Here is a 22,331-nt window from a genome sequence, read left to right on the forward strand (position 1 = left end):
GAGTGGCTCAGGATTTGGGGATCCTTGGCTTCTAGCACTAGACCTTGCCCATAACAGGCCAATTGAATTGAAGTGGCATGAAAATGGGAGACTTGTTAGATAACTGTAGTTTGTCTCTTCCCACATACACTAATAACCTACACCAGAGAGAGATCATGTGCCTGCCCCCACAACCTTTAGAGCCTAACAAAGGAAACCACACAAACTGCCTCGGGCCTTCTAGTCCAATGTGAGCTCCTCAAAGGCAGATTCTCTAGTTTTTGTGTTTCTGCTCTCAGCCCTGGCCCACAGCATGCACTTAAACACTTGTCATTTTATTTTATTTTTGCAAGGCAATGGGGTTAAATGACTTGCCCAAGGCCACACAGCCAGGTAATTTTTAAGTGTCTGGGGTCACATTTGAACTCAGGTCCTCCTGACTCCAGAACTGGTTCATTATCCACTGCTCCACCTAAACACTTGTTAAATTGAATTAGAAGCACCCACTGATGTCAGGGAGGTGAGGAACAAAGCATTCCTGAGATCCGAGGGTCCAGATCAGCCCTGCTGAACGGAAATGGAAAAAGAAGTTCTCCATTTGGGATAAGGACCCCCTGGCTTAGCCAGCATGGTCTCTGGAAGATCAGGGAGCCATTCCCAGGTGGATGTTTGCCTCTTCCCCCCGGGGAATATGCTGCTCCCCTCAGACGTTGCCAGCTAAGCTCGAGATTGGTGAAATGAATTAGTGAATGGCCTAAGATCTGGGCTTTATCCTGGGTTTTGCTTCTTCCCTTGTAATATCCCTCTTCTTTGGCCTTTAGTTTCTTATCGCACCAAGTGACCTCCTCCATCTCTTTCAGCACCACATCTGTGTTCTTAGGATCCTGCTGCTCCTGGACCATATCTAGGTTAGAAGGAAGCATTGAAACCTTCACTGTCACCCACCCCCTCTCTTCCTTAGGTCAGAGGTTGGCCATCAGCAGCCTCTTGTGCCCTTGTCCTGCCCATTATACCCAAGTAACACTTTCATATTCATCCCCTTCTTTCTCTCCTCTGACACTGCTGCCACCCAGTTGTAGACCTTTAGCCTTTCATGCCTGGATCATTCCCCTAGACCCGCCTGTCCACAGTCTCTCCCCACTCCTCACCATTTTCCTTTCAGTGTGCTCTTCCTCCAGTGCATTCCTCCACTTCCTTTCATTTAATCCCAATCATTTTCTTCTTGTTTCCGTGATCAAAATCATCTGTCAAACATTCAAAGCCCTTTATGACCTGGTCCCTTCTACCTTTCCACTCTCCTTAGATCTTCCTTCTCTCCACACATGCTGTAATCCAGGGATACCAACTGACCTCCTTCTGTTCCTCACAAGATATTCCATCTCCCAGCTGTTTGCATTGTCACTGTCCCCCACGCCGGGAATTCTCTCCCTTGTCACTGCCACTTCCTGCAAATCTCAGCTAAAATCCCACTTTCTTTGAGAAGCTTTTTCTGTTAGCTTTAATGGCATAGTCAAGTCTCTTGGGCTCTCACTGATCACCAATAATAGGCCACAGCCTATTATTTTAATGGTTCAATGTGAGTATAAATAGCAATTGTTTGTGTTCTGGCCAGAAACTTTGAGGATCTTCCCCTCCTTGATTGATTCTTTTGTGAAGGCCAAGTAGATCAGCTTATGCCTCAGTTCTTACCTAGCCTCTACTATTACTACTGAATGAATATTGCCTCAGACAAACTAAGACCTGGGAAAGACCTAGGCTTAAGGCCAATATCTCCCCCTGTATCTGGGCTACTACTGCCAGTCGTTTTGAGCTCTGTCTTGCCATTAGACTCTGGAGGATAGTGGGGTTGATGACTTTGTACGGCCCTGCCTCACTTAAATCCTCTTTGCTTGAAAGTCTAGACATCACGTCTGGATGTCACTGGTCCTCTTCCAGAATGAAGGATGACCAACACACACACCAAGGCTAAGTCCTTCCTGGCCAATGATAATTTCCAGTTTACCCCATAGATAGTTTGTTGGTACACAACTGTTTGTATGTTATCTACATCCTCCCCCCTCCCCGGCCAGACTGTGCCCTCCTGGAGGAACCCTTCTTGGCTTTGCCAGGCTTAGCTCAGGTCTTAATAAATACTACTTAAAATTTTTATTTATTTAAGGCAGTGGGGGTTAAGTGACTTGCCCAAGGCCACACAGCTAGGTAATTATCAAGTGTCTGAGGCCAGATTTGAATCAGGTCCTCCTGACTCCAGGGCCAGTGCTCTATCCACTGTGTCACCTAGCTGCCCCTCCTCAATAAATACTATTGACCATCCTAGAAAATTCTAGATTGACTTAAAGCAGCTCTTGCTTTCTGACATTCCTTGGTCAGCCTCGGAAGGTCCATCCTAGCTGTGACACTTGTAGTGATCTAGTCTGAGGATCCTTTCAGCTCTTTCTCTGTTCTTTGGTCTCTTGTGGCTCTGACATTCCATGTCTTATGTTCTTCAAACCTTCCCAGCTCTCTAACTGTGAATTGCTTCCCAGAGAACTGTGGAGGATTGACCGAAATTAGAAAAACCTAACCTGAACCCCAACTTTCCTTTCTTCCTTGATCCTGTTGTTCATCCCCCGCTGTTTTGCTCTTTTGTTCAGCTGTGCTTTAGACATTATCTGACCCAGCCTTCTGCCTCTAGGCAGGTTAAGTGGCATTTATCTCTACTTTACAGATGAGCCCAGAAAAATTAAGTCCCTTGCACAAAGTCAAAAAAGATAAAAGCAATCAGTGGTGAGAAGCTAAAACAGCCTAGATTCCACTTCCCCCCCCCCCAAATATTATCTGTCATTCTGTGCCAGTCTTCTAGTTTAGTGAGGGTCTTTGATGCACATAGCTGGGGCTTGGATGTCAGACTCACAATCCATCGATGACCTCTCTTTGAAACCCTTAAAAACTCTCAGGGCTTGTGTACCACCAGCAAAGTTTTCAAAAGCCCAGGGTCATCTCCCTACTGTGAGAAAAAGGAGGATAGCTTTCATGGAAGAAGACAAGAATCTGTGACCTAGGACAATAACATGAGTTTTCTTGTCTCTGCTCTCTCTCACCCTCTCTTTTTCTTCCTTCCCTCATTCCCTGTTACCTTCCTTCTTCCCTCCTTCCTTCCCTGTCTCTCCCCCTCTTTTTTCTTTCCTGTTCCTCTCTCTTTCCCTCTTCCTCCCTTTGATGTCTATTTTTCTCCCTTTTCTCATACTCTGTATCTCCTTTCCTTCCTTTCTCTCTCTCTCTCTCCCCACATCTGTCCTCTCTCCTCCTTTTTCTCTCTTCCCTTCTTTCTCTCTCTCCCTCTTTCTCTCCCCCTCATTCCATCTCTATTTCCTTCTTCCTTCCTTCCCTTCCTGTCTCTCCCTCTTTTTCCCTCTCCTCTCTCTTTCCCCCTTTTTTCTTTCTCCCTTCTCTTTCCTCTGTCTCATTCTCTGTATCTCCTTTGCTTCCTTTCTCCTTCCCCATCTTTCCTCTCCCTTTCTCTCTTTCTCCCCTTCTCCCTTCTCTATCTCTCTCTCTCTCTCTCTCGCTCGCTCGCTCGCTCTCTCTCTCGGCCTTGTCTCAGTCATATGGTTGCTACTTGTTCCCTGCGTTTTGTGAAAGTACAGGGGCCAGCAGTTGACCTTTGTGGCCCAGGGTCACCTTACTCTGTTTCTTGCAGATTGGCTTCTTCTCTCCCTATTATATTCTGTCTCTCTGGACCTGGGAGTCCCCTGGAGAGCCTTTCATTCCCCATCTCCAGGCATGGTGAAAAGTTTGCAATGTCACCTTTGTTACCGTCTGCCCATGCTTAACCAACAGGCTAACCCACAGATCTAGTGTGCGCATGGGGATGGTGAGTAGGAAACATGGTGATTGTCTCTGTTGGAGGACTGAGGAAGGCAGGCATGGAAATCTTACCTAAAGTATTACCTGACTGTACCTGTAGGTGCAGAGCTGAGAATTGGTGATGTTTTTCTGTGTTTTCTACGCACAGAAATTATTTCATCAGTGGTAATGGTTGTTTTGGTCTCATTTGAACTGTGAATTCCATTAGCATTTGACCTTTCTAGAGGAGGCATTGTGTTATTAGAAAGAGTTGAGACAGAAATCCTGAATTTGGATCCTTTCTCTATAGCTTACTATGAAAGTTTGGTCAACTTTCTGTGCCCCAGTTTCCCATTTTGTAAAATGAGGGGCTGGGAGTAGCTGCTCTTTGAACTCTCTTCTGTCTCTAAATCTTACAAATTCTGAGGGGTGGGAATTGATCTTGTAGCCTTTGGAGGTGGTACAGGATCCAGCCAAACAAGTCTTATATAACCTTTTATGTAACCAGCAACAGATGTCAGCCCATTAGGCTCCTGGGGACTTTGGAACTGTTCTCCAGGGGGTCTTGTCAGACTAGAGGAAATATTTGGGAGATAATCTCCTCCCTCCCCTGTACCAAATGGGGAGAGAATGGATCTGGCTAAATTTTCCTTGTCCAGGGGGATTCAGAAAATGCATTTCGAACGTGTTCAAGAGAAATGAAAGTATTTTTAAAAAGGAAGCTATTTCTGACCACTTTCTGGGGAAGGAGGAGGAGAAGGTGGTCTATAGTGTTCCATTCTGTTTGGCTGCCACTGAGATTGCCAGGGCCGGGTGGGGGTGGGGAGTTTGGGAAAGTTTTTTTCCTAAAGGAGATTCCAGTAACAAGGGCAAAAGATCACCTTGATAACTGGTTGGATGAGGTGTTTCAACCTTTTTGCCCCCTTCAGTAGTTCTTTCATCATAAACTCGATTTGTAATTTTCAGGGAGTCAAAAGATTTGAGTTCAGATCTCAACTGGTCCTATGCTTTTGGGTAGTCACTTCATCTCTGTACCTCGATTTCCTCATCTATAAAATGAGAATGAGCCTGTGTTCCATGATTTCTAGGTCGTGTTTAGCTTGAAATGTCATAGCTCTAATCTGAACTATAAAAGGAGAAAGCAATGGGGGGAGAGCTGTCTTGGGGAGATGAGGAGTTCCCTTTCACTGAATAACTTTCAGTCAAAGTTGGAGAAGCAACAGTGATAACTGCACATACTTATTTAGCATTTTCCTGTTTTCAGAACTCATGCCTTGTGATATCTTCAGAGATTAGGAGGGCAAGTTTTAGCCCCATTTTATAGAATTAAAAACCAAGCCCTAGAAAGGGGTAATGATTTGTCCAGAATCCAGTGGTTGGTATCTTGTATAGGAGCTGCCACTCAGAAGTAGACTTTTGGATTTGAGAGAAAACTGATTGATCATCAAACCCAGGTCTTCCCCTCCTAGATCCAATGTTCTTGTGGAGAGAGGGGTTCAGCAAGGGATGACCCTGTCCCTTCTGTTTCTCAGGGAGGCTCAAGAGGGGCTCTTATTATGAGCAAAAGACACAAAAACGCATAATGCTTAATGCTTTTTCTGCCAGGAATGTTTTATGGCTCAAGAACTTTCCCAACAGATGGTACAACTGGCCTATTTAGTTTATGGAGGAGCAAACCTAAACTTGGAGAAGGCCTGGCTCATTGCATTCAGTCAGTTTCAGAACCAGTGGCCAAATGTGGTCTTGTGACCTGGGTCCACCAAGCTGACCTTGGAGGTTTTCATCACTTGCTAGTTAGTCTGGGGCAGACCAGCTCAGTGACCAGGTGGGGCTGGAGTCATCCTGAGGCAGAGAGGGCAGGGAGCAAATCCCTCGGCTGACTCTGCAGTGGGAACAGATGACTAGGTTGCTTCTCAAGAAGCCAACAGGTCTGAATTGACTTCTTCCTCCCTCTGTCCATTTGTTTCAGACGAGCCAAACTGCGTTTGTATTTGGAACAACTCAAGCAGCTTGTGCCCCTGGGGCCGGACAGCACACGTCACACGACCCTCAGCCTTTTGAAAAGAGCCAGGATGCATATCAAGGTATGAAAGTCCCTTCCTCAGGTGGAGGACCAAGCCTTCCCCTCTCGAAGGCTGGCTTCTTGTTTTGAAAACTGTCGTTTAGAGAACGTATTTGTCTCTCTTGCGGTGGGCCTTTGTGGCAGCTCTCTGGAAGCTTGTTAGCTCAGGGAGGTGGACTGGCTTGAACCTGACGCCCTTCCAAGTCTAGCTCTGAGCCTCCACCTCCATCTTTTCCCACCACCTTAGCTGAGCTTTCATTTCCTAGAACTCTTGTTGCACTTCATTACAGTCAATTAAAAAAAACACCTTATTAAATTCCTAGATATGCAGATATGAGCCTGGTAATGGACTGTGAGTTGTGGCATCAAAGATCATGAATAGAGCCCTCAGTCTGAAGTCAGTTGGTGACCTGAGTTCATATCTTGATTCTCTGCTTCTTCCTACTTTGTAACTTCAGGCAAATTACTTAACTTCTCTGGGCCCCTGAAAGTCTCTTCTAGCACTTTCTGACCAGCCTGGTTGAAAGGTTACTTCTTAGAAGACTGACTACTAAGGGGTGAATTAGAGGAGAGATGTTTTTGTGCTATGCCAATGCCTTCCAGATGATTCTTTGTCATTTGTCATTTCCCTTCCTGAAAGACTTGACTCAGTTACGTGAACCTCCCTAGTGTGACTGTCCATGGGAACCCACCTTTGATCCTTCCTTCTACCTGCAGCCTCCTCTTCTGGTCACCTTAGATCGGATCTCCCTTCTCAAAACTCAGATTGTATTCATAGTCATTTATAATACTGCTCTAAATAACTTTCTTGTTTTATCTTCCCGTTATGCCTCCCATTTCTCCACTAGTGCTTCCCTTTGGCGTGGCAGTGATTCTTGGGTCCAAAAGGCTCTGTTGGCAGAGCATAGGCTCTGGTAGGCCCAGCCAGAGGGCTTTGCAGATGGACTTGGCAGTGGACTGGATATCTGCCATCAGTAAGAACTAGTCCAGTGAATTGTGGAGAGTTTCCTCATCAGAAAGGATCAGGCAATGAATGACCTATTTTTTTCCTCTTAATAAATCATAGGGAGGTAAGCATAAAGTTTGCTCTGGTAAAGCCAGCATCCTTTCACATATACTTCAAATATGTTCAGGACTCCATGCTCAGCCCTCTGCCCTCAAGGAGCTTCGCCTAAAATAGGTATGATGAGACATATACAAGTCAGAGAGAAGGTCGACACATTGGCTTGAGAGCTTTGATGAGGGAAGGCTGCCACCAAGGACATCAGAAAAGAATGCATCGTGGACATGGGCTTTGAGGGAATGAAGGGAGGGATTTCACTCACAGAGATAGAGGAGGAGAACCATTTCAGGTGTTGGGGAAAGCCTGGGCAAAGACAGAAGAGGGCCAGAAGAGGTCAGACAATCTCAAGTAGCCAATACAATTGGACTAATACATATATTAGCACTATGGAGAGTATTTTTGAACTAAGACTGGCACAGTAACTTGAAACAAGGTCATGGAAGACCTCAAATGCTGGGCCAAATATTTTATTGGAGAGGCACAATGGAAGGAGGTTTTTGAAGAGAGAAGTGACATGATCAGATTCATAGGTGAAGAAGATAATTTAGTTTAAAATGTGAAGGATGGATTAGGGAGGCTAAAGACTGGAGGGAGGAGATTATAATAGTCTGACTGGTGGATGGATATATGGAGAGGAGGGGGAATGAAGGTGAGAGATAGTATAATGATAAAAATGACAAGTTTGGGCAACTGAGGGGGTTGAGAGGTGAGTCAGGGGGCATGAACTGAAAGATGACTCCGTACCTAGGAGGCAGAAAGAATTGTGATGTCATTGGCAGAAATGGGAAATTTGAGAAGCAGGGCAGGTTAAGGCAGAGGGTGGGCAGGGTTGGGATGAAGGGAAATGATGAGTTGGAATTTTTACATGTTGAGTTGTTAGTTTTACATCTAGGTTGAGATGTCCACCAGGTGGTTGGGGAGGAGGAAAATGGAGATTCTTACTCTTGGGCTCAAGGAACATTCCCCTGGAGCAAATAGAGGCTTGACCTAAAAACAATTTATGTGAAAGAGATCTTGGGATTTTAGTGAACTGTGGGCTCTGTATGACTCAGTACTTCAGTATGAAAGTCATTTAAGCCATCATCACCTGTTGTTGTATGGAGAGAATAAGGCTCAAAGAAGGAGAGGGGCACCCTTTATGTGGCCCTTACCAAGGCTTCTCCATCAGGAACCATATTTCACCAAAGATATGGACAATTTGGACAGCATGCCAAGAAAGGAGCTAACTAGTATGGCAAAAGTGACTGAGCTATGTGAAGACTGATAACTGAGATTTTCAAAGTCCTTTGCCTAGATTCATACTCATCTGAGCCTCCCAGCAAACTCATGGGGCAGACCCTGCCAGTACTCTTTATCCTCACTTTGTAGATGAAGAAAAAGAAGCTTGGAGAAGGTCCGTGATTTGTTCAAGGTCTCCCAGGGACCAAGTGTATGGCTGGTTAATCTTCTGCCACCATATTTGTCACTGTCCCACATGGCCCAGAGTGACTTGGAGGTCATTTTTTGATGTGGATAAAGGAAAATTCAGGAGAGGGACCTGACAACTGCTTTTCCAGTATTTGAAAGACTGTGATGTGTGTAGAGAGGGAAAGATTAGATTTGTTCTGCTGCTTAGCCTCAGGGGGACACTGATTGGAAGTTGCAGAATCTTGTTCAACTTAAAAACTTCCTAAAAATTAGAAGCATCCAAACCTGGGAATGTGCTGCTTTGAGATATACCAGGTGTCCCCTTCTGGATGTCCCCTTCAGGATCCCCATCTGATTGACTTATCTAGCCCTCTCAATGCCAAGGCCCCAAGATGTGGCAACACCAGTCAATCTAGCCTTTGGTTGAGAATCTTGATTTTTTAAAAAGTGTGAGTATGCTTCTTGTCTCCCCAGTGGGACTAGGAACCCAGACCTCCTCCTTTTTCTTCTCTCCCCAACAGCAAAGGGAGCTGAACCTTAGGGGATAGATAGGCTTAGCTCAAGTCCGGTCAGCTTTTAGCAAACGAGGTCCTGAATCTGATGTTGAAAAGAGCAAATCTCTCCTCTCTAATTTGATTCTATGTATGACAAACTGGGAAAAAGATACAGAACCACCCCACCCCCCCTGGATCTTTGTGAAGAGTATGCTTGGGAACCACAGAGACGGCATGAGGAGGGATATATCTTAACATGGTTTATGGTTTGCAAAGAACTGGAAAATGATAGAATCCTACTTGATTTCATATGGAGTCGTGATATGATCAGCAGCATCACTTTTCCTCCCTTCTGCCCCTGCCGCCTCCATCACCGCCCCTGCTCAGGCTCACCTGGCAACTGTGGGGTTGGGGGACCTGAGGGCTTAAGTCTTGCCTTTCCTGGCATCATACAGGCCTGAACCTGAACCTTGGTGCTCTCCAGAATCTCCAGTGTCTTAATTGCTGGATGGTTGGGGGAAGGGGAAGAGATTGAAAAGCTGACAGGCATCTCTTTGCTTCCCAGCATGGTGGGCTCCACCCCAATCGTTTGTTTGTCTCTTTGGGGCCTTTGATGCCCCAGCCTGAGCCAGCTTAGGGGCCCCAGGGCTGGGGGTGGAAAGAGAAGGAGAATGGCTCTGGAGGGCAGAGGGTTAGGGGCAGGTCACTGCCTCCTGCCAATGGGCAGGGCCGCGGAGCTCCACTCAGAACAGGCAAAACAGCTGCCCCTATGCCCCTGGCCCAGGGAGCCCAGGGGGAAAAGTGCAGCAGCTCAGATGTCATGGATCAGAGGTGGCCTCTCCCTGACCCTGTTCCCCTCTTTCCGAGGAAAGAAGGCACTCTTTGTACCTGGCAGGTGGGGAGGAAGAAAAGAGGGAGGGAAGCAGAGAAGAGAAAGAGAGGACGGAATTGCTGATTTGGAAGGTCCCTTAGAGGCCTCCAGGCCCCATCCTCTCCTCCCTCTGATCAACTGAGGAACAGGCATCTACTCTGTTCTTTGCCAAGACAAACCCTCTCTTTCAGTCCCCACAAAGGGAATCCACTCCCTACTGAGGCAACTCATTTCTCTTTTGCGTGGCATTGATTAGTAGGAAGTTTCTTAGTTGTTAGAGCAAAGGCTAGTCAACCACCTGTCCAGTATGGTAGTTACAGTGAGATTCTACCATTAGAATTCTTGCTCAGTGGACTGGACTGAAGCATCGTCAACATGGTGGCGTGGTCGATGTGGTGGGAGAGAGACCAAAGAGAAGAGCTTGATGGATCTAGGAATGGACTTCTTTGGCATCGTCAAGCCCAGCTTTCTCTTTTTTATGGAAGTGACTTTTCCAGGACCACAGAGGGTAGTGTATATCAGACCAGGATCACAAACCTAGTGATTTCTATCTCATGCCAAGACTGCCTTATTCCAGGCAGAAAAAAAAGGAAAAGAGGCAGAGAATAAGAGCCAAGGCGAGTCTGGGTGGGCTTTGGATACTGCCTCCCACTACCCATCCCAGCCTCCACACTTTGCCCTAGGTGTTGGGGGACAAATGCCAGAGGCCTGACCTTCCCTACCCTCAAGAGCTAACCTTGAACCCTTGGAGAATATCATCTTCAGAGGGTGTGGGGTGAAGTTAGATCCACAGTGTGACTTGGGCACCCGGTGTGGGTGGCAGCTTCAGAAAATCCTCGTGGGATGTGGAATGGAACAGCAGCCCATAACTGACTGACCTTGATCAAAGCTGAGGCTCAGTCGGGGGGGGGGGGGGCAGAGCGGAAGACCAACTGGGATACAGGAGCAGGATGGCTGTTGAACCCTCTAGCTCTTCTTACTGGGATGTCTGGCCAAATAGCATCATCCATGCAGTGACTTACCAGAGTAAAAGACCCACCCTTACTCCAACCTCAGAACAGAGGCCCACCCAGAGCCAGGGTTATTCCGAATCATCATAAAATATCTGTGCTTATAGAGACCACACCATCCGAAGCCTCGCTATGTAGATGAGGATGCCAAGGCTCAGAGAGGACGAGGCTAGGACTAGAACCCAGGGCTCTCGATTTTCAGCCCCTGACTTTGCCTGCGCTGTCCCTTGTTGTCACTTGAAATGGTCACTTAAAATGCATGAAAGAGCAGCTATCAAATGCCTACTTTGTGCAGTCACTTAGATGCCCAAATAAATGTTTAATGACTGACGGCTATGTACTGGAATTCAGATGTAAAAATGGGATAGACAATGCCAGACCTCATGGCGTTTACATTCTATTGGAAGAGGTGATGGTGGGCAGCAATTGATGGACTCTTTCCTGTCATTAGGTAATTTTGATATGGTTATTGAAAGAATTGGGGGGGGGGAGAGGGGGAGAGACCCAGTCCAATCATTTATCCAAGATCACTCCAAACCTAAGGCATCTGTCATTCCCTAGGCAGCTCTTGTCTTTATAGTTTCTGCCTTCATGCTTTAACAGTCATGTAGAGACCCCTCAGAAATCTTGACCCTGAGCTATGATAATGGGCCCCTCTACCCTCAGGCAGCAGGGCTTGGATTTCTGTTTTGTTTAAAACTAGGCCCCTTGCCAGGGGCTCTGGGCACAGACATTCCAATGACCTTCTTTAGTATACACTTAAAAAACAGTCTCTCAGCAGTTCTAATGAACAGCTTAGTGTGGTAGAAAAGCTCTCAATTGGATGATCCTGAAGAAGCAGCCCCAGTGCTCATCCTGCCTCAACAGACTGCCATGTTTACCTGGCTGGTCCCCAGCCTTCTCTTCCATAGAAAGCATGAGGTAACCTCTCGGTCCCTTTCATCTCTAAAATTCTGGAATCAATTTGAATTGATTCCAAATCTAAATTATAAAATATTTTTGAAGAATATAGCTATTGTAGCAAGTTTGTGCAACAAGTAATGACTGGTAGAAGTTCTTAGGAGTCATACTGTAACGAGTAGGTGGGTAATATATATCAACTGTGTTTGACTTGGATAGGATAGTAAGAACCCTGAATTTAGAGAAGGAATGGTTCAGTCCCTTTTTTTCCTTGACCTTTTAGCTATGTAACTTTGAACTTAACCAGTCTGGACCTCAGTTTCCTGATCTGTAAAATGAGATAGTTGGGTCTTTAATGATACCTGTAGCCCTAAATCCTTTCTTAATTAAAACTTACTAATACTTTTTGTTTTCCTGTTTGTTTTTCATTTAAAAATAAATGCATGTTTAAAAGGCATTTATATTTTTGCATGCATTTATTTTTTAAATTAATGTTGATATAAAAGCTAAAAAAAATCAGTAAATTTTTAAAAAGAAAAACATACTTTATTTTTACATACATTTGTCATCTGTCACTTCTCCCCCTCCCCCTTCCTTGAACAACAAAAGGAAGGAAGGAAGGATCATCATAAACCTGCACAGTCCAGAAAAACAACTTACCCAATTTACTGTGCATGAAAATGGGGTGAATGGCAATGTTTCATCGTCCATGTTCTGGGTTCATTTTTTAGCGGCAATGCTTGGACTCCTAAGGTCTTTCAAAGTAGTTTCTCTTCACAATGTTGTTGTCTTTTTATAAATTGTTCTTCTGGTTCTGCTCACTTGGCTATGCATCAGTTCATAGAATTCTTCTCAGTTTCTTTGTGAAACTAGCCATTTTGTCATTTCTTATGGCACAATAGCATTCCATTATATTCGTGTTCCAAAATTAGGGTGACACTCCATTAACCTTTAATTTTTGGCTTCTTCAAAAATATCTAAAGTATTATACTCTTTTTAACAGCTCAAGGTAACTTAAGCTCAAGGAGGAACATTGGGGTGTAGCAAAGAGAACACTAGCTATTGAGTCAGAGGATATGGGTCCAGATCCCAACCCCAATTCCGTGGTTCAAATGACCATCCTTGAGCAAGTCAATTCTCTGGATCTAGGTTTTTTTCCCTCACCTCTAAAATGGCAGGACTGGATTCAAGATCCCTTCTAGTCCTAAACCAATGATCTAGTACATGCTTAGATCCTATGGCTAATAGGTATCTGAGAAGGGTTTCTCCTCTCATGGCTGTAGTCTCTTAAAGTCTGTCAAGTTGGAGTGATCATCTTTTTTCTGTTGCTCTCTGAGAATTATTGTGGAGCATATGAAGGAGAGGATGGAAAGTGTTGTCTGTGTCCCTGTGAGGAATGGGTCTGGTAAAGGACCACTGGGGGCTCCAGCCTGGCTTCTCCAATGAAGGAGGATTCTGTCCTCTCCTAGGGAGAGGATGGGGGACTGAAGTGATGAGGTCCAACTCTGCTGGGCCTGAAGCAGCTCTGATGTCCTCAAACGTGTGCTTTCCCTCTGAGGGGAGGATCACACATTGTCTCTCCTGGCAGAGTGAGCATAGGACTCATGAAACAGTAAACATTTAGTGTTTGTTGGATGAATTGGGCATAATGATGGAGTAGGACTGGAGATAGGTTTAGAAAGATACAGGTTCACATCACATTCTTAATCACTGTATGAACCAGGAAAGTTACTTAGCTTCTCTAAAACTCAGTTTCCAAATTGAGGGGATTGAACTTGATGGTCTCTCAGGTCTCTGTAATCCCCTAATCCTAGGTGAAGCAGTTGGGATTATACTTCTTTGTCAGACACCCTGGTTAGTCTTCCCTATGTGAGTATATGGTAATCCACTCCTTGTTTAGGTTTTTCCCTTTGTAGCTATCAATCCTGACTCCTGTTTCTATTCTACTTTAAAGTTGATAATACCAGGAGATAGAATAAACATCATTATTCCTTTTTTTAAGAGATGAAGATGAGATTAGCTAGAGAGAGAGAGAGAGAGAGAGAGAGAAGGAGACACCTAAAGAAAAGGGGGGGAGGAAGAGGAGAGAGACAAAACTTTGCCCTTAGAGTCAGTAAGAACCAGGTTCAAGTCTCATTGCTGGGTGACCCTGGTATGTGTACTTGGCTTCTGATTATCCCTAACAGCTCTTCAGTTAGAGTTGGTGCTGACCTGCTTGGCAGAGGGAGCTGCCCTGTCCTGATGCCACTGAAAATTTCTTTGGACACATGCATATAGAGAAAATTAGAAGAGATGCGTCAAGTCCAAACTTGGACTCAATTGCAGAACTGGAAGAAATCTTAGAGATCATATGTTTGGAGTTTGGAGAGGAGCATTCTTGAAAGAATGATGAAGAATGTTGTTTAAAGATCCTTGAAGGGCTATCTATCACATGGAAGACAGATTTAACTTGTTTTGCTTGGTCCCTTAGGGAAGACTCATTGCAATAAGAGTTGTCAGAGAGGCATATTTTGAGTCATTCTAAGGAAAAGTCTCATTAGAATTAGATGATCTTCTTTAGGAGGTAATGAGTTCTCTGTCCTTGGAGGCCACTGGTTGAGAGCTTTTGATTCTGTGGAGTGCCCAAGCCTCTGAGATGGCCAACATGGTTTTTTTGTAGTCACTGGGTGTGTTAGCAGGGAGAACAAGAGGCTCCATAAGGAGAAATACTCCTGTTCTGGGACTGATGATGTCAGTGGCTTTCCCTGCATGGATGGATTTGTTGTTCTCCTATTTAATGTATGCCCCTGATAAAAGGGGGACACATATTAGGGTGTGCCAGAAGCTGTCTGAGTCCTTAGATGCTTGGGGATAAGCTGTGATTAATGTTTGATTGCTATGTCCTTCAATAGGACCTTCAGAGCCACCCCCTTTCTCTGGGATCCTACAATCTAGCCATCACAGGATGCTTTTCCAGTGTGACATTAGGAAGCCGTGGGAAGTAGGGTTTGAAATCAGGGCTCGAGACTTAGAGAGGGCTGTCAGAAACAAAGCAAGACCACAGGGTTAAGAGGAACCAGGAGCATGAGGTAAGGTGCTGAGACAGGATTAGGGCCCTAAGAAAGTGGAGCTCAACAGTAGGGAACAAACCAGTTAATCAGAGGGGACAAAGTCAGGGCTAGGCTGGCTTCCCAGTATACCACCCTCCTACCCTGCTTCATTTAACATTTTTCAGTGACTTAGGAAAAGGCTTTCTGACAAAATTTGCAAATGACATGAAGCAGAGGGAAGGGAGACATCACTGTATCACAAGTCCCTTCCTCTGTGTCTGGGCTCTCATTACCCTATTTGTAAAGCATGGGCTGAGGTGGGGTGGAGGGATTATTTTAAATTGTCTCTAAAACATGCAGTATTCTATCATGACAGTATCAGGGTCATAGGAATCTCGACACTGTGGAGTCAGTGGTCTGAAGCAATTTCATTAGGAACATGGGTTTGAGAGGTGATGTTGAGATTTCTTCTGGCACCATTGTTTTTCCAGTGATCTCTCCCTGATGTGTCCATTGCAGTTAATTAAACCTCTGCTACCCATGTGCTGGCTGCAAACTGCTGGGGGTCACTCTGTTGGGGGGATTTCATTCAATTTAACAAGTACCTATTAAGCCCTGTGTTAACATTCCTCAAGTCCTACCTTCAAGGACTTGATGGTTCTTTCTGGGGACTCATGGATGGAGCTTTGTTTGAACTCTGGCTTTCCTGCCTTTTCTTCCTTCTCACTGCTCCTTCCTCTGATGTGTTTTCTTCTGCAGTTTCTTTCTGTTTCTTCTCCTGTCATACAACAGATGTACTCCACTGTCTCTGGGAAATGGTCTTTGGTCAAAGTCTAACTTTCATCTGCTTCTTGCCTCTTCTTTTTCCTCCTTGCTTCTCCGCATTTCTTTGTTCTGACAAGATAGAGACTGGATTTCATGAAGCCTGACCTTTGGGTGGGCAATGGGTCAGAACTAGATTGTACTTAGGGCCCAGGTCTATGGATAGAGATGAAGGTGGAGGAGTATGGACTGGGTGAGGGTAGGAGAGAAGGAAGGGGGTGGTGTGAGTCAGCCGAGGAGGAGTCATCCATATTGTGGCCCAAGTTGGAGGAGATGGGGTCTTAGTATCAACACCTTGAGGTCTAAACCAAGATCTGTCTTGGATGAAGGTGATGGTGAAGGGATCCAGGGGAGCTTGCCTTGAAGACTTTAGCTTTCGCTTGTTTTCATAGAAGTTGGCCCTCACTCTAGCACTCCCTGGACTGAGGCCCTGAGACCAGACTTGGGTGGCAGACTGATTCTGAGGGAGGTGAGGGGGCTGTGGTCCAGTCCCAGGCCTCAGATGACCTTTCTCCTTCCATTTCTCCCCCACCCTGCTCTGCCTCCCCTCAGAAATTGGAGGAACAGGACCGGAAAGCCCTGAACGTGAAGGAACAGCTGCAGCGCGAGCACCGCTACCTCAAACGCCGCCTGGAGCAGCTCTCTGTCCAGGGCTTGGAACGTGTACGCACTGACAGCACCGGCTCAACCATCTCCACAGACTCAGAGCAAGGTCAGAGTGTGCATCTGTGGTGTGTGTGTGTGTGTGTCACAGACTGAAACCTTGCCTAGCCCAGAGGCCTGTGCCAGAAGTGGTGAATAAACCCACTGCCAAATGGCGCAGGAGGTTCCTCTGGAGGTGCCCTCCGCTATGGGATCCCTGGTGGGATTTTCCCCCTCAACCTGTGCTTTCGTGAGCATGCTCAGCTTATTTCCTCTGAGGTTTTTTAATACTGTGGAGTGAGCTGCCTTAGACCCTCAGAGTCTGTGACTACCCAGGGAGGGTCTCTGGTCAGTATTTTAGATCTGGGTCTTCCTGACCAAGTCCCATTTTTCCTGCTTGTATCTCTTTGTACTGATATCGCTCAGAATTGTTTCTTGATCTCTTTTCCCTAATGCCTTGCGAGGAGTTATGAGCTTTTTGTCTCAGAACTCCTTTATACTCTTAAAATTATTGAAGATTCTCTCTCTCCCTGAAGAGCTCATTTCTGTTGCTTACGTGTATTGATAATTATTAGTCAATATTAAGACAACTTAGTATATGGGTTCCCTGAAAGGGTCTGCCTGTAGTTGGAGAAGCACGCACTAAGCAATATCCTCTCTTAATTTGTGCTGTCACTGATCTCCTGAGCTGTCTAGTTTGCTAAAATAAGTCCCTGACCAAAGTCGGTAAATGGGGATGGAGGAATTGTTCTGGGTGTGATCCTGACTCTGTCTCACCAAGTAGGTAGAACCCTGAGCGATAGGCTGGAGATGGGAGGAAGAAGGCTGGGGCAGGCTCTCAGTTGGGAATGCTCCTTCAGAAAGTGACCTGGAAGAAGCAGGAGACAGAGCCCAGGTTTTAGAGCCGACAGAGCCGAGTCTCTCCCAATGTGGCTGCTTGCTACCTGACGGGTCATGCTGGCTTCTCATCTGTAAAATGGGACTTTCAGATGAGAGGGATCTCTAAAGTCACTTCTGGGCAGTTCTAAATACGATGACCCTGATGAGTCCAGTGACCTCAGGCCAGTGACTTAACTTTTATGGACCTCATTTTCACCATTTGCAAAATGAGAAATTCAGACTAGATGATCTTGGGAGTTTCTGCTCTAAAGCCCTTTATTCTGTGTCTTCTAAGGACTCTTTCTCCTTTCAAGCCTATAATCATGTGACTCTCTTCCCACATAGAAGTGGACATTGAAGGAATGGAGTTCACCCCAGGGGAAATGGACAGTGTTGGGAGTGCCAGCGATGCCGATGACCACTACAGTTTGGGCAGCGGCTCCAGTGACAGCAGCTACTCCCACTCCCGCAGACTGTCGGGCCGGCTCTCGTAGGGCCCGAGCGAGCACCCCCAACCCCGTCCACCTCCGGAGCATCCAACTGAAGCACTTAGACCGATGACCGATTCCACCCGTGTCCACTGCGGCTCTCCCAGGAAACTCCAACCACTGGCCTCTGCTGAAGAAGCGGCGGCTTTGAATCCCTGGTCCCCTGCCCTGGGACCACACCAAGTAGCTCTTGTCAACCCCGGTTTTTACTGCAGAGATCCGTGGTTAGGTACAGTTGTGACTTAAAGTTAGCTTGATGTAGCTGTAATTATAATTTTTTTTTAAAGTCATAATCATTCCATTGAAGAAGTATTAAATGTAATTGCTGGAAAACACGCATGACGGTGTAAGAAGTTTAATAAGAAACCAAAAGCAAACCAAAAATCAGGAGAATGAAAGGAACCAAGAGAGACCCCTTGGAAATGTTGAAAAGTGACTGGACTTGTTGATGCTGGGCTGGGGCCCCAATCTTCCCTGGGGAGAGACGGTGCCCCAGCAGCACCTCCTAGCCTAGTAGTGTTTGGAAGCTTTGTTTGCCCAAGAGAAATGATGAGTGGGTCCTGGCCAACTACAGATGATGTCCTAGAAACTCTTCCCACAACTTTAGGAGAGACAGAGCCCCCTCCCCTCAGTCCTGCCCTCTCTAAATTCACTTTCTAAAACGAGGTTTGCTCTGAGATCTCTCCCTTATTAACTAGTGACCACTGTGCTTCAGACTGGGTGGATGGAAGGCCAGGTTAAAGAATGACTTCAGGAGGGATGCTGAGTTGCCTTTGGCTTTGTGCGGTCAGCATCCCGACAGTAGCACGAAGCTCCCTTTAGTTTAGGTCTGGTTGGCGGGGCAGGGTGGCCTCGTGAGTGAGCTCCCAAGGAGATGGCCAGGGAGCAGCCCCACTTCCTTCCTCTTGTGGCTCTCGGCTATTCCTCCAGAGTTAGGAGACTTCATTTTAGTGCCAGCTCTTGGAGACAGAGGCCGGAGGGGAAGGTGGATAGGCCCCTTCTCTTTTCCTTTTTTTTTTTTTTTGCAGCAGCCACTACCTTTGGTGGGAAAGGCCCAGCTCCTTTTTCCAGTATTCTGTTAGAGGATGAGTAAATCAGTTTTCTCCTTTTGCACACCATGTAACAGCATTTTCCTCCTCTTTAAAAAAAATGCAAAAAAAAAAGTTATGCTTTAAAACAGTCCAATTTATATAGCATTTGTCCAGCTTTTCTGAACATATTTACCCATGTTGTAGCAATACTATGAAGATGTATTTTTTAATACAAATTCTGCTTAGTGAAGTCATTAGGGCTTGGCTTGCTGGGTAAGAAAAAAATGGACCAGTCTTTGCATTAGTATTAGAAAAGGTCTTTTCAAAAAAAAAAAAACAAAAGCAAAAAAAAAAAACAAAAAAAAATAAAATGGCTATAAACACTTTTAGATAAGTGGTTTTAGCAAGTGTAGTCTATATTTCCTGTAAGAGATTTTGTATTATATTTTCCTAAATGTTCTCATTTCCTTGCATTGGGAGGGAGTGGTACAGACCCAGAGTCCCAGGGACTCTTCACCGTTGTCATATCGTGCCTTGGTGACTGTGTGTGTCCCTCTCTTTGCATTGTTCAAAAGACAATGAAGCCTGGCCAAGTGAGTAAGTGGTTTCCTCTGTGGTTCTCCATGTGAGCGGTCAGGTCTCCCTCAATCTCCCCTCCCAGAAATTAGCCAGAGCTGGGAACTTTTTCCTCTCCTCCTGCACCCCTTTGGAATGGGCTTGGTGGAATGGGAGGGAGATGAGGGTTCCCTTTCTAGCTCCTTTTCTTAAGCGCACACATAGCCCTGTTATTGGAGTGGCTTATAAAGCTGGGATCTCTGTGAGACAGAAACTCATTGGCTTCTGAAACAAGAGCACATTACTGTACTGTATCACATCCTAGAACTTGTCACGGTGCTGCCACCTTGGATTTATTATTTTTTTTTGTAGTGTTGGAGCAGTCCTTCCAATGCTGACCCTCAGTCCTCAGACAAAGACCCAGCTGTTCACTCAGCACCCAATGTATGTGTCCTCCCATTGCTCTTACAGTACAGGATGTTGAAACCTGAAGACGTTTTATGGCAGCTTTTTTTTTCTTTGATTTTTTTGGAGTGGAGTGCCTCATTGCACTCTTACTACGGCGGGGAATCTTGCTAACAAGGAAAAGGTCCCCTTTGAGTTCATGTAACCTGACTCATAGGCACCCCTTCCATCAGCTGGGGCAGGGGAAGGGCTTTGGGTCATCCACTTTGGCAGCTGATTCTGAAAAACCATTAACCTTTTCTGTGATGCAGGTTTTGGTATTATGTTCAATTAACTTGCAGATGACTAAAATCCTCGTTTTTGTTGGGGGAAAAATACACAGCAATAGAAATATATTATGGGTAGCTGAGAAACAGCAAAACTTTACTAGCTCCTTTGGTGCCTCTATAACTAATTTCCAAATCATGGAAACAAAATCATGAGTTTACTTCAAGTAACACACAAGACTGTTAGGCAGGTCATCCGCAGTGAGGTTTTGGATCAACTGTTGCTGTTCATTCGTTCTATAATGAGCATGCTTCTGAATTGTAAAGTGTTTCCTTTCCTGAGACCCTCTTGCACAGAACCTGCTAATAAATGAAAATTTTAAATTAACAGAGGGATGGGTGAGATTTAAAAAAATGAATGTGATTGTCATTGAAAGCTAATTTGAAATAGTCCATTCTCCATGGTCCTTCTGCACAGGTTCCCTCTGCCCCCAACAAGAATATGTAGACACTGATTCAGGGGAGATCTCGCAGAGCCAATTGACCTGGCTTTATCAATACTTTCACAGACACTGCCAAGCCCAGAAGACAGAGGTGTGAGAGAGTGTGTCTCTCCTCTTACTTATTTTTTCTCTCTCAATTTCCAGCTAGTTCCCAAAGAGAATTCCAAAGCTATTCAATCCACAGTCCATCCTGGAGTCACCAGGTTATCATAGCAGGGCATAGTGACATGGAGTGGAAATTGTTTTTCCTTCTTTGGAAGCTGGTGATTAATTTGGGCAACCCTCTTGCCTCACCATAACTTGGCAGTGGGCTTCCCCCAATTTCTTTGTTCTATAGATTTCTAACATTTTTGCTTAGTAGGAATATGGAGGACAGGGGTCTAATAGATAAGTCAGAAGCGATTCTGTCTTGTTGGGTTTGGGATTTTCTAGAAATAATTTTATTTTAAAGAAATATATTAGACTGGCCTTTTGGAAGTTGAATGTAACTGATCATACACTTTCTCCCTTTTGCCCATATTTGCAAGTGTTGTCTACCACTTATTATTTGTGTGACTTTAAGAAACTCATTCCATTTCTGGGGTTTAGCTGTCTCATCTGTAAAACTGAGGGCTCCATGACCTTGAAGATTCCTTACAGTCTGAAAACCCTATGACCCTTTGTCTTTTTCTGCCTTCTGAGAAACAGGGAATTCCAGAGGAATGGGTAGCTTGGCTTTGAATCAGTCAGTTTTAATTCCACTGGGACACTTTCCTACTAGGGTCTATCATAGCTGGGTTAATCAGCACAGGAGAGGAAGCCCATTGGTCACCAAGGGCCTTGGGATTACACTGCCCAAACCATCCTTTAATGCTCTTGAAATGAATGAACTTCAAAAAAAATTGCCATTTGCACAAATGCTAAGAATAAACATAGTGGCCAGAAGAGTGACTGTCAGCATAGCCCCAACTTTTCTGAATAGTTTTATGTGGCATGGCTGCAAACTCACTTCAGTGAAATATACAGGTGCTCAGGACACATTTTTCAGATTTGATTATGAATCTTGACTGCATTTAAATTTTTTTGTTTCTGATTATTATTGTTTTTTTTCTACCAAACCCATTTATCTTAATCAATGAACCAAAATACAAAGCCATGTGTAAGAACACAGAGAGATTAATACCCTCCCATGTTCACCTTTCTTACCCACATGAAAGGAGGCCTGGGCATAGTGAACAGGGAGTTTGAGCAGACAATGCCCTAGGGCAAGTCTCACTGCCCTGATCATGGTCTATGCTTACTCACAGTGTTCCATTTTCTGGTTTCTTTCATTACCACCTACTATCTTCTTCCAAAATATTTTCTCTGGATAACATAGAAATTTCCCCAGTCATCCAAGAACAGTTGCCCCTGCATGGCCATCTAGATCTCAAACATCAATGAAGGAAGGGCCTCAGATATGGTCTTCTTTAGGGAACCTCTTCCTAAGGTGGTTTTCTGAGTCTGTTAGGGTGATAATAGAGGATTCCTCCTTTCCCATCTCCTTAGATCAGGATAGGAGAGAGGACAGTGAGTCTTGCTTAGAACAATGTCTCACTTTTGGTTTAAAAGTGGGACCTTTTGAAGTTCATAGTCAGTATAAAAATCTAGTTTGCTCCATTATCTTCTGGGCTTTTTTTCTTGCAACCCTTCTTACAAAGGAGAAGTGGAATCCAGGGACTAAGAAAGTTTGTGACTGGTGGTGAGCCCGTTTGAGGGCTTTTCTAGCTCCAGAATCTTGGGTTTCTATATGAGAGATACAGAAAAGCACCTTCCATTCAGGTCCCTCAAAAAAAAATGCCAATGGAAACTGGAGGCCCAGGAAGTGGAAATTCTTAAGAAACCCCATTTGGCTAGCTTGATTAGTGATTTAGCTTTCCCTAAAGGACCCCTCCCCCCATTCCATACCTAGATGAAGGGTCCTGCAGTCCTTCATCTTCTAAAGCTACACCATCTCATAGGTAAAAAGGAGACCACAAGAAGTCATCACTGAGACTTCTGTGGAGAGAGGGGCCATGTTCACCAAGGAACTGCACCACAGGTGCTTGTGGAGTCGGGGAGTGGGGAAGAAAGAATCACTTG

General features: G+C 45.2%; 1 protein-coding gene and 1 long non-coding RNA gene across 6 annotated transcripts in view; one reads left to right on the forward strand and one right to left on the reverse strand.

Annotated features, from left to right (window-relative positions):
• The window catches only part of LOC141518163 (uncharacterized), a 36,360-nt gene extending 25,762 nt beyond the window's left edge, over positions 1 to 10,598 (reverse strand). For all 4 annotated transcript variants that reach the window (XR_012477115.1, XR_012477118.1, XR_012477117.1 and 1 more), the window contains exon 1: positions 10,438 to 10,598. This is a non-coding gene — a long non-coding RNA (uncharacterized LOC141518163). The remainder of the gene's footprint in view (positions 1 to 10,437) is intronic.
• Positions 1 to 19,371, forward strand: part of MXD4 (MAX dimerization protein 4) — a 50,587-nt gene extending 31,216 nt beyond the window's left edge. Inside the window, exons 4-6 of one of the 2 annotated variants that reach the window (XM_074229921.1) lie at positions 5,774 to 5,888; positions 16,015 to 16,174; positions 17,329 to 19,371. In XM_074229921.1, the coding sequence (XP_074086022.1) occupies positions 5,774 to 5,888; positions 16,015 to 16,174; positions 17,329 to 17,477 (424 nt within the window). In that variant the 3' untranslated portion in view covers positions 17,478 to 19,371. Of the gene's footprint in view, positions 1 to 5,773; positions 5,889 to 16,014; positions 16,175 to 17,328 lie in introns of those variants that run through there. The other variant, XM_074229922.1, reaches the window with a different exon arrangement.
• The last annotated feature ends 2,960 nt before the right edge of the window (positions 19,372 to 22,331 follow it).

The sequence above is a fragment of the Macrotis lagotis genome, chromosome 3, assembly GCF_037893015.1.
Source record: "Macrotis lagotis isolate mMagLag1 chromosome 3, bilby.v1.9.chrom.fasta, whole genome shotgun sequence".
Lineage (NCBI taxonomy): Eukaryota > Metazoa > Chordata > Mammalia > Peramelemorphia > Peramelidae > Macrotis > Macrotis lagotis.